Source organism: Anopheles funestus, chromosome 2RL (genome assembly GCF_943734845.2).
Source record: "Anopheles funestus chromosome 2RL, idAnoFuneDA-416_04, whole genome shotgun sequence".
NCBI classification, from domain to species: Eukaryota; Metazoa; Arthropoda; class Insecta; order Diptera; family Culicidae; genus Anopheles; species Anopheles funestus.
This window is the reverse complement of record NC_064598.1, coordinates 43,303,034-43,316,073: the sequence shown is the minus strand read 5'-3', so window position 1 is coordinate 43,316,073 and position 13,040 is coordinate 43,303,034. Positions and strand designations below refer to the sequence as shown.

Here is a 13,040-nt window from a genome sequence, read left to right as displayed (position 1 = left end):
GTTGTTATATGTATCTTGGAAAAGTTTCGTTCGTCTGCTGTAAGTTTTGTGCAAATGGATTGCACATCGAACCAGCGTTGGTAAAGTTTTTTGTCCGAATGCAAATGCCACGGGCAGGATGAAGATGGCAAACCGGGCAAACGGGTGCTGGTGATACGGTGTTTGTTAGTTTGCGAATGGGTGTTATATCTTGTGAGCAAACAGTCCAATCAGCTTGTACATTGAGTTTTGGTAAAGAAAAAGGGGATTATTTAAAGCAAACATCTTTTACATGATGAACGAATTTCAATTACTCAGGAAAATGTGTTAAATTTAATTCACAGTTTCCCGGTCAATAGCATTTCTAGCTTGTTTATTGACTAAGGGGTTGTACCTCAAGTGAAACATTAGAAAATTAGTACTTAACTTAATGTAGAATGTACCCATTTTTTAAATGACTTAAAGCTTAAAATGGAAAAGATGAATCTTTCTCTGGATTAAATTCAGGTTAAAATTCTCATTTACTGGAATTTTTGCAAGCTAAAATCGATTCTTTTCAAAACTTTCTCGACTATCATCTTTTGTAAAACAGGGTTCAAAAACTAAAAAAGGAATACATTTTTACATATGAACAAAAGCTCACATATATTGCTACTTGAACACGAACACCCTGTAATTAAGCTTACAGGGGTTTTCAAGAGAAATGATTCAATTTTATTTATTCATGGACTGTTTTCATGTTGAAGTGGGATTTGTCATGGTTGATTTGGAAACTTTTCACCTCTCTGAACGTTTTCCAAGAATAAAATTAATTTTATTTAAATCTTTCTAAGCTTGCACTCCGTGAAAAGCTTTCTGATACGAGGGATGCGTCTGTTAAGAATATTTTATATAGAAACTATTTGATTTTCAGCAAAAACACATTCTAAAATCTTCTTTAAAAATCTTAAATGATCTTTAAAAAACCCAAAATGGTTTGAAATTTTACACTTAAATTTAAATATCTCCATATTACTAAAACAACCCATAAAAGTGCATTTTCAAATGCTATATGCAAGTGTCAGTTAATATGGCACTTCCACTAAACCTAATGTCAACACAATAAACGACAGTACCGAATTTCCACTCACGCTGCTCACCAACGCAATCGATTGTTAGTACGTAAGTTATTTTACCCTTTTGCTACGTGCATTTTAAGAACCTTTTCCGAAACATTCTGCTTTTTTCCCTGTCAGCACGGTCGTCGGCAAGTGTACACGGGTGCGATAGAACACGTTGTAAATTAGCTGCAAATTAATGCTGCACCATGGCGAACGAGCTACTCGGGTGAAAATTAAAAGAAACATTTAATGACTCCTCACACCCGCGTCCCGTCCAACAGCACCCTGGACGGTTGTTCATTTGTTCCAGCCAATCTTCAACGGTCCCATGTGTGTATGCGGGCACCGTGTTGATGATCGGTTCGCTGGACTGGTGGCCAATTCTGTGTGCAGCCTTTGCTCGCGTGTTCCTTTTCGGGGTACTACTAGACGTCTAGCTACAAAATGGGGCTCGGAACAAAACAAAAAATCCTTTTTTCACATACACACATACACAAACGCACATATCAGCCTTCGTCTAGCAAAGGATGGCTAGGCTACTCCTTACAAACCTGGCGCCAAGTGGCAAGACTGCCGAAAAGTGCAACAATTTTAATGAAGCCATTTCCCACGCCCAAACCGCAAACCTGCTCAACCGCCTGTGCCGACGATAATGGCCCGAGAAAAGCTACTTCACTACGCCACGCAGGTCAGCATGGGATGCAGCAGAGCAAAGAATTGCGTTTTTTGGTGGCCTTTTCGAAGTACCGGTTTCGTGGGATGATGGTTTCCTTTCATCAACGAGCGCTGGCACCGGAGCAGCCAGCTGCATCATCGTGACCATGTTCGATGGAAATGACTCAACGGAAACACCTACAGCACAGCAGGACCTCGGGAGACGGGGTCGTTCCATCCTGGCAATCGTCCTGGAGCTGCTTGTGTTTCTTAGAATTCGACTCCCGTCGGTTACAATTTATTTTATCATCATCATCATCAGCACCGAAATGCCATCAACTCCTGTACGGTGGTGTGGTTTTTATCGTTATCAGGCGGCTGCAAGATGCGCGATACCATTGCAACAAGACCAACAGATGCACCGGCCGCTGTTCTTCTAGTGCTTCTTTGCGATTCAGGTGAAAGTTTCATCACTTTCCGGGCCGGTGAACGGTGAAGAAAACACTTCTTCAAATTTTATTTCGATCCTCACCGTCCCCGTCTTCCCCATTTCAACCCCCCGGACCCAAGGGTTGGAAAGTGCTTTTTCATCCAGACGCATGGAGACGCCTGGTGCTTGCTGGGTGCTATCGTTCCTTTGCGTTGTGCGATGACGGATACGAGACACACTGGTTTTGCACCGAGTGGGAAATGAAACGGAGACTGTAATTAGACTCTTGTGTGCTGCGAGAGGAATGCAATTAGTGTGTTGGCAGCATTTTCTGCTACTCATGCCAGCTTCTTCTCGCGCCGGAGAACAGTAATGTGGCCAAAAACTGCCAACGTGTTCGAATCGAATGTGTTGGAGGATGCATAAAATAAAGTTACAAAAAGGGGCAAAAGCTTTGGAGCAGGAGCGCCAATGTAAGTCAACAATTTTCTCCAATGACATCATGTTTTATCAGATAGTTGGCAATGTGTGGCGTAATGTACCATCGTATTGGTACAATTTGTTTAAATAACATTATTTGTTATTATGTTTTGGAAATTTGTTTTGTGAATAAGATGAACAATTGGCAAATCGCATTTTTTTAATTTACTTTCTGATGGAGCTTACACATAGCTTAATTTCGTAAATAATCCAACAAATTTACAACATTTTCTCCACTCCAAAAATAGCTTTACACTTCCTAATTATTTCCTGGATAACGGTGTGGATGTTGTGCTTATTTAAATATTTATTGCTTTCAAATATATAATCAATAAAAACTAATCGTTTAAATTGTATTTTATACTGCATACGTTTATTTGTTTCATTATTTATTAGTTAGCCATTTACTTATGTTTTTACTTATGTGTTCTTTTCCCACTTTAGTTACGAATTTATTATAACCCCTATTGTTCAAAATGTCACTGTCAATTTATTTGGGGATATATTCTCCATTGTAAAAAATAATGCAATTATTGTAATAATTTACTTCCTATTTAAACCATTTAGCTCTAAATTATAACAAAATTTACAAAATCTTAAATGTTTGTTAAAACACTAAATTAGTTTGTCAAAATCAAACAAAATGGAACCTACGACTAAAGATCATGTTGATAAATGAATGAGTTATTCCATTAACTTAATTCGCAATACTAAAATTTAACAATGTTTTCCACAAATTAGGAAATTTCTTTTAAAAATTTTTTTTTCATATAAAGATTAAGAAATATACTTTTGTTAGTTAGTGGGGTGATTCGATTTTGATCTATTTTTGTGATACATTTTTTGTAAGGTATTTTTGGGAATGAAAACTAAACTTAAATAAATTTTAAATGATATAAACTCATTGCGACATGAAATTGCTTTTGAAATTCAATAATTTTCATATAAAACCCTGGACTCATAAAAACATCTGTTCTATCTTAGTTGCAATAAGAAAATAGAGTCCTAACATAATTACATATATTGGATATAACGGAACATATATGAGACTGATTTTGAATACATGTAAAATATGAATTAATGTAAGCAGAATTGTTAAATAAAATATAAATCGATTCCCCATTGCTTCGTAAGATGTTACTCAAATTCAGTAAAAATTCAGAAATAATTGTCTGTACATTTAATACACGATTAATGATCATTTCCTGAATGAAGCTATCTGGACTGAATGCAACAGAATGTAACCGTAGTTTATAAGCAATACTGGTAGGCCGATATTGTTGGGTTAAAATAAAAGGGATACAACTATTCTGAAATTGGAAATCTGAATGTGACAGAAGTTTAATATTATATTTCTTAATCATATTTATTATCATCATCCGCAAATGATCAACTCATTTCCACACATTTCCTTATTTCTCGTCATTCGAGTATCAACTCGAATTCAATATTTTTACATTCAAACCACTAAAAGAATGTCATACGTAATAACAACAGTACACACACACAAAATATGTCTACTCTATTTCACAACCCTTACCACAGCACAATCAAGATGATCGAGCGAGTAATCCCACCATGGCTGGTTCGCAATGCGGATCCAACGGCGTGTCGGAGCAAGAGGATTCTGCCTTCCTGGGGATCTCAGGAATCCAAAATTGAATTACGACGATGGGGATTGAAATTTATTACCGATATTTTTACTGCCTCAAGTGCCATAATTCACCTTCACCCTTCCATTATCAGCCGGCAATGATCCCTTTTCCCGCGTCACCATCGCAAACGCAAGGACTTTTGCTCGCTGTATACATGTGGATGCGTGTATTCAAGTATGTGTGAGGAGCTGATCTTTTTTTTGCATTTTCATCCTCCACCCCATTCTGTCTATTTTGTTCAACCACTGCTCGGTATCTAACAGCACAAAGATACAACGCTGCGGAACGACACGGATTGTACCTTTGGCTGAAACTGTGGCAGTGTTGGCCAGGACGTGCGGCAACAGTACCACCATTAGTAATAGTGCTAGTAGAAATGTGTCGGATACAACGTAACGCCACTATAAATCTGCATACATCACTTCGTCCTTATTCGTTGTTCGTGTACATCGCAAAGCAGAATGGCATGCGATCGGTGATGCCGGGCGTGGTGTGTAACAATCTGAAGCGCAACGAAACCGAGCACGAAACAATGTACGTATGTGTGATTTTGCAGCAATCGATTTATAGTTTTTTGCAAACTATATGCACAATTATTGGTGGTCGTTTTTTGTATCAGCTTTATTTGGCTCAACGTACATTGGGACCAGAAAAAGTCTTCTCTGCATTGTTAATTTCTATGTAATCTTATGCTTACTGGAATATCTGGGGGATTTTATAGTGGTAAGCGTGGAATATACTACCCCATGGATGACAGTGCTTAAATAGTATTATTTTTTCATTAAGCTGACATTATAATGACGCATAGTGTTAACAATTAATTGTTTATTATGTGACCTCTGTTTATTGTAATTTTAATTTTAAAGGGAAAATAAAATAAAAACTCATTTAAGGAAAAAAAAAGTCTAAATTAATGTGTGTTAATGTTAATTTCTAATGTGGATTAACTGAGCTCCTTATTTCAGGGTTTTACATCATATATTGTCATCAAATTTGTGAACTTCCTTTTTGATCTCTAGTTCGAATTTAACAGCTCATAATACATCATCCAGAGTTGATCCCACGCAAGACGAGGCATTATTATTGTAATGCGAACATTATTTGCATGTAATCCTTTCTCAATGTGTAAGTGCATTCAAACACATCAAGACAACCTTTACCAAGCAGATTGCCCCAGGTAACACCTGTGCTGGTCGGTTTGTTTACCATTTTGCCTCTATTTTGTATTGTAAAATATCCTCTATTTGTCAGCGCTTAAAGGCTGGGCATACATTTTCTGTTCTTCAAAATATGCATTCATACCAATGTGTTCACCAGCCAAGATTTGTATTCGATATGGAGTATCTCCAAGGATTTTAAAAGCATCTCTCTCAATATAACTTTACCGACCCTCATGTCGAATCGTTTATCTTTAAATTTTTGGTAGAAGCCTGGGTTGAGTTTTTGATCTAAGTTTTAATTTAAATAATTTTTTAATGCAATGAAGTTCAACATTTTCTTATATTGATATTTTGAAAATGCTATATTTTTAAACTCTGGAAAACACAACGAAAAAGAATAGATGATTGAAGAAAATGTCAAATGAAAGACAAGCAGACAAATAGAAGCCTAAGGCTTGGCAATAAAAAGGATCCTTTTTTGAGATTTTGGCTTTTTTGACGAAGGGTGTTTAAGTGAGGAGTTATTAATATTACCAGTAGCTAATACTAACGCTGCTATTTCATCCACTGTGCGAATCAAACTTGTTTAATATCCCACCGCTAATAAATACCACATCCTACGACAACAATCAAATAAAGCCTTTTTTCTCTAAAAGTTCAATAAATTTCTCATTTCGTTACAGTTGTTAGCGTAACCAAGAAATATTTCAAAGTTTATGGTTTTAATGAAATATTTAATTTGATTTTTAGTAGAAACTCATCAACTTTTTGTTTTAGTTGTTTGCAATAACTTGATAATACGACAAACAATAGAATATCTGACATAGAGCAAATTCCGATTCATTTTTCTCTGGTTTAATTTTAACTAGGGCTTCATAAGCAAACGATGCAAAGAACACAACCATTTGTTTATCTGGTTGTTGAACAATTCAAATAATCGTACCACAGAACCGACTTGCACACGAAAAACACTAGTTTTTGCAGAAACCACCTCCATAAAACACATACGAAAGTCACCGATCGGAGTTCATTTTTGTGTCTGTGCGTTTTCTCATGCAAAGATGACACCAATTCAAACACTTCCAAGACTAAAAAGCTACCTTTATTGTATCAGAACGAGATAATAAATAAACAAAATCACTACGCAAGCTACGGATTGCCCCGTTGGATCGTCTGTCAGCTTTGAAATCCACCTAAAAGCCACTACGCAAACGGTTCACGGCTGTTGAATTCACAATCCGTTTACCTTGAAAATATCCCCAAACGGTGCACTGGACGGTACGACCGATACACTCCCGGAGGACACCGTTTTGCTGCCTTTATGATTGGTCCGATGATGATGTGCCGTCGGTCCCTTCTTGATCCGTGCCCGATATCCTCCCGTGGTCGGCGTCCCTTCACCCTGGTCCGACGTCTCATCGATAGCATCCGCATCGTCCTCATCGTCGAAACGGGACGGTGGTTCATCACCACGCTGGCCAACCTTCTGCCGGATGCGGTACGGGTAGATCGGTAAGTTTTCCTTCGTTGCACCAGCGGACAGCAATATTACGGTCGGTTGCGATGTGGTCGAATAGTCGCGTATGTAGTTCTGCAGAATGCTCAAAAAGAACAGAAAAGCCAACAGAGTCAACACCGCCACTGAGGCACCCTTAAAACGTAGACCCTTGTCAAATGGGCCTCCGTACGGTCCACGATACAGTGGATAGGCCGGTGGAGGAGGTGGTGGCGGTGGTGGAGGTGGTGGTGGCGGAACCGGATGTGCTCCTTGTGGTGCTTGGCCCCAGGGCAGAAAGCTGGGGAAAAATCCACCTCCTCCATTGCTCTCCGAACCATGCCAGTATTCACCCGTCTCGTCATCGTACAGCTCTGGTCCAGTTCCGGGTCCGTACACGGGATACTTTCCACCGGCCAGCAATGGCGGTGTTTCGTGATGAATGCGCTGGGTGATACTAGACGTATCGATCGGTGGCATACTCGTGCTGGTACTCGTGATCACACTACCGATCGTGCTGAATCGTTGCAACAAACCGTCGGCCATCGTTTACAAATTCGAGTTCGCGCAACCCGTCCGGTTCGGCTTGCGTCACTGTACTAACCGGTGCAAGTGCTCGCTTGGTGCATTTTACCCAACATAGCGCGTAATGAAATTTCTAACTATTTTCACGAAACCCCCAACGCAACGACACGGTCAAGGTTCGCCGAAGTTCAATCCCCCAAAGGCCCCTACCACCCCGTCAACTATCCCCAACAAGGGCAGTGCCTTATGCAGGCTTTATGGACCGCATCAGTGGACCGTTAAATTGACACCCTCAAATGTCAGCGCCAGCTTAAGGCATGATTGTGTCAAATTGCGCGACAACAAGCCACGTTAACGATGACGAACGCAGTACCAGAGCACTCCAGAGTGGAAAGCATTTCCATCTCGTAAGGGGGAGAAATTGCTCATTGACTTTCCATACGAGTGGGCACGTGCACTTTGGCTGGCAGCAGGCAGTTAAAGGTGAACGGATGCCTCTCCAAATGGCACCTAACGGTGAACGGTTTGTGGGATTGTCATTGTCAAAAGCAACGATTTCTTGCATTGCCGTTTATCTTGTCGCACTGATAAATGTTTCGAAGGTACAAAGCGAACCTTTTGTGATCTTCCTTTGTTATGCATTTCTGTGCGTGAATATCACTTTCGGGACGGTTCATGTATTGGAGTAATAATGAAAGCATTCAAATGCTAGAAAGTGATCAATTCCTCTAGTATTTTATATTAGCATTTTCCAATCCAATTTGCAGAAAATTTGCTTTAATGAAAATCTTATCCGAGTCCGATCAACTCGAACTCGATCGCATTGAACAGGAGTCGATCCCATGATGAATATGATGATGAATAAAAACAAAATATACTGAAAAATCATTAACATATCGTTTTTACAGACCTTTCTTTTAAGCGAGGTAAATAACAGACATACCAGAGAGAAGAGACAACTAAATCGACGATATTAATGAAGAATAATGCATAACTTCTGAACCAAGCAACGAAAGATGAGGCAAAAAATAGTTGGAGAAGTCACAGAAGTTATCATCAAGGATATTGGAAAGGGTAAACTTGTCAAAAGGTCTCTTCTCCGATTATCGAATACCGATCAGTACTCCCAAGGTGATCATTATTAGAGACCTGAAGGGAGTCTTAAACATACTCAAATTGGAATATTTGTGAAATGGTCCATAGTTTACCCATTTTGACTATTTTGAGCTTCCACCATAGTGGTGCCTTAGCTTGAGCTAATTAAAGCTCTTTAAGTACAATACATTAATCTCCTAAACGCAAATTATGATGAATCGCTTAGAATAATGCATCCAGTTCTTCGTTCATACTTCATCTAAAAATTTTCCTTCCTGCATACCATTTTGTTATTATTTTCGTTCCTACAATTACTATGATATAAAGAATTGTCTTTTTAGTTATTATTATAATAGTTTAATATTAGCTTTTGGAGCTTAATTTACAAAAAATAATTGGGAATAGAGATCAAATTCACCACGTTCAAAAGGTTTTTCAAAACTCTACTTCATTCCAACTTTAAACATTCATTGCAATCCAAAACACAATTCAACGTTCAATGTCTTCCAAATAAACAACAAAAAAAAATGCATACCCAATAAAATATCCTTACAACACACCGGCGGGAAACTATTGAAAACGCTTTTCAATTAATTTAAGTACATGACTCACCTTATGTTTTGTTTTGTTTTTTTTGCGTTCACCATTCAACCAACACATATTGCTGCTGTCACCATTTTCCGCACTGCAACCGGTGTCACGGCAATTACGCTCCATTGATTTTCAATATGCACGATCCGGGGTTTTTTTTTTCAACCGGTGCTTTATTCTTTAATTATAATATTGCACCGTTGGTTTCGTTTCCTTTCCCAATGGCCATCGCCTTCTTCCACTCCCCCGTCCCAGTTGGATAATTAATTATGTTGCCAAAATCCAACTGTGGACAACACACGCACAAATAATGAAAAATGAATCGTTTACCGGCATTTCTCCGTTCTCTCCGTAGTGCTCTGTCTCACTGCATAGTTATGCATGGCCGGGTTTGTAGTGTTGTCGAAAAAAGGTTGGGAAGAATGCAGAAACGGTTGTCCCTGTGGAGCGATGTATCAAAAGGCTCAATGCACACTCGTCACACATTGGACATGCCACCTATGGCCTGTCGATCAACCGATAATCGGTCAATCGTGAAATGTTCCCGTGTTGCCATCGGGCCTCCTCCACATTGCACCACTTTACCATGGCCTCAATACCGCAACCAGGGAAAGCCCACGTGTTCCGGTAGCAAAACCGAACGCGTAATCAATCCCGGAACCAATCCCGACAGCATGCGGCCTGGACTGGATGTGCTGTGGTGTGGCATTACGGATGAGAGGTAAAGCCTTCGCAAAAGGATACACCATATCGATAACCGAACGGAATGGCTTAAAAATAATTGAGAGAAATAAGAACAAAATCGAAAGCGTACAAAAAGTGGAAAAAAGCACAACAAAAACCGGAGGGTATTAATTTAATTAAAAATAAATAGATGAAAAACGGGGTAACGGCAACTTTTCTGCACTGCACAACACGGTCACGTCGAAAGGATAACCGAATGGCCATCACGATGGATGGTGCGTCGGTAACAAATTTCAAATAAAAATAGTTATCATGTCGATAATAAGGTATAATGATGGCTATAACTAGCCAAAAACCCCCGCTCGTTCGGGCAAGCGGTAATTAATCGCTCATCATCATTTTCAAGCTGATCGCACACGGCCGAAGTCACGCGAACATCAAGAGGCCTCACAGACAAAGGCTTGGGACAGGATCGGTTTTTAATACATCCATTTTTTAATCACTCAATACTCATTACACACACACATCCGTCCGTCCCCACCAGATAAACCTGGTTGTCCGTGGTTGCAGGTGATGAAAATGAATGTTTTATGTGGCCGAAAAAAAAACGCTTTCAGTCCATCTCTTCCGGGGTGAAACATAAGCATGGCGTACAGTATAATTCGTTTACCGGTGTCGAGCCACTGTGTGTTTCTTTTGCTTCTGCTTCGAAGCAAATGGTTTGTGTGTATGAGGAACGTATCGATTGTCCAAATGTGCCATCCAAAACATGTTACCCGCGGGAAGACACGCGAAATGGTTGAGTGTCTATTTGTTCGCATCGGGGTTTTTTAAACACTTCTGTTTTCGAGTTATTTATTTGAGTGTTTTTTTAGGGATTTCCTTTTTTCATCATTGCCGCTTCACTTCACTAGGTTATGTTAGTGATGGTTATTTTTATTTTAAAAAAACTTTGATTGCATGTACGAATGGAAGCACTTTTTCATGTACACTGCCTATCAATTACTCAACCATTCATCCATCCTATCGTTGCCATAAATGTCACCGATGATTTGGTCCTTTTTTTTAGTAGGAACAATCTGTTCATTTAGGTGAGGTTCAATTATCGGTATAAATTAAACGCGATTGGAATGAAATTTAATTAATTATCCAAACTAAATCATTTAGGATTGATTAGGATAAATTGATTGTAAAAAGTAAACAACTGTGGAATGACGGTAATTTATGTTGCCAAGAGCAAATTAATTATACGATAACTCTTTCATTAAATATTGGGTAAATTATTACTATGATGCTTTTCAGTAGAACAAGAATATTTGTGCGGCGCAGGGAGTATGAATGGAAATCTGGAATAAAGCACACCAAAACCCATTACGTTAACAACAATATTTGATTTAAAATAACATTATTTTAAAAATTAATTTAAAAAAAATTAAATTAAAAATTAATGGGGGCGCCCAGTGTTTTCATGGGTTGATATCAAACCTTCGAATTTATTCCGCAAACATGTTAATTACATAAAGATAAGACAAAAAATAACAAAACAAACCCTCCTTAAGGTTTAAGGAAGAAAACTAAGGAAGAAGAGAAAGTGACTCTCTACATTTTGGTAATGGGCAACGTTACGTTGTCAACCTCAATTCCGACAGTACATTGTTCTATACTTTAACTTCTGTTCTGCGAAATGTGGGACGGTCATTAATACACATACCAGGCCACTGTTCATAACAGTTCAATGTAATTTTTGTTCTTTTAAATGAACAGCAATACACCACCCGGCAAGGACTGATTATCCTGCTACACGGCAAATTAAGTCTTAATACCAGGCTCGTTCTAGCCAAACATAAACAAAATTAACAGTAATAATTAACTAGAATTAGAACTGCTGCAGGTTACAAATATGTGAAAATAGCATGTACCTGGAAAACAGAAACATCTGAGAAAAGCTAAGGTTTAAGTTACTTACTTACTTACATATCAGGCGCTACAACCGCTTCGCGGTCTTGGTCTGTAGCAGGAGTATTCCAAACTGCTCACGGTCGAGCGCCATTGTCATCCAATCCGTTATCACGGCCTTTCTGGCGGGCGTATCATTCCATCTCAGTTTGGTTTTATCGATAGAGAACTTTATGGGCTGGCTCATTCAGTAATTTATTCAAATGACATGACCAGCCCATCGGAGCCTGGTGAGTTTTATCCGCTTTACGGCAGTGAGTTAATCATATAGCTTATAGAGCCCTTAATTATAGCGGCTTTTCCATTGTCTTTCCAATTTTACGGGCCCAAAAATTCTTCCGAGCATCTTCCTCTCGAACAAGACCTAGAGGATTTCATCAGTTTTGTGCATGTTCAAGTCCATGTCTAAGAGCCTTCATCAAGTTTCATCAGACTGTAGAATGACCTGTTGGCAATCAGCATCCTAGTGGATATCTCATCATCAATGTTCTTGTCAGTGCGGGCCTTTGACTCAAAATAGTTTAAATTTTGGACGACTTCAAAAGTGTGGTCACCTATCTGTAGTCACCCCAATTAGGTCAGGATTTGTTGGTGGTGCCTCTTAATCCTCCAACCAGAAGATTTCTGAGGCGCTACATAGCAGAGATAGATAAAAGAAATGTGTACGACATCAGCATATAACAGTATCTGGAATGGGTCTGGAGAAAATGATTCCTGAGCGATGGCTTCCACCTCTAATTCACTGATGGCCCGCTGTAGCGCTAGGTTGAAGAGTAGACAAGTTAACCGATCTACCCTGCGTAGACCCATGGTGGTAGCAAAGGGTTCTGAGAGTTTTTTATCCACCTGATATGTTAAGTTGGACAAGTCTGCTAAGCTTACCCGGGATTCCAAAAGAACCCATGTTTTAGCCTGGCTATTCTATCGTAAGCGGCCTTGCAATCTAAGAAGAGATGCAAGCAGTGACTGATTAACACTTCTAGGGGCCTTAGGCGAACGTCTGGGGCCCTCAGCGGACGTGTGGGGCCCTAAGCGGTAAAGCAAAAAAGGCCCCGGCGAAATGCTTGAATTGAAAAAATTGTTCTGATTTTATACACTTGCAAGCACGGGGCCCTCGCGCTCACTTCGTCCGCGTACCATTAAACACGCTACTGGATGCAAGGAGTGAAGCTGTTGCTCCGCCATCTTCTCTAAAGCGGTCAAGATCTGATCAGTGGTTGGTTTTTTGATAATAAA

At 39.4% G+C, this 13,040-nt stretch overlaps 1 protein-coding gene across 1 annotated transcript; it reads right to left on the bottom strand.

The window, feature by feature from the left end:
* Positions 1-6,087: 6,087 nt before the first annotated feature.
* Positions 6,088-7,588, bottom strand: LOC125760575 (uncharacterized). Its single transcript, XM_049420833.1, has one exon. The coding sequence runs from the start codon at positions 7,497-7,499 to the stop codon at positions 6,690-6,692; it is 810 nt and encodes a 269-aa protein (XP_049276790.1). The 5' UTR covers positions 7,500-7,588; the 3' UTR covers positions 6,088-6,689.
* Between the last annotated feature and the right edge of the window lie 5,452 nt (positions 7,589-13,040).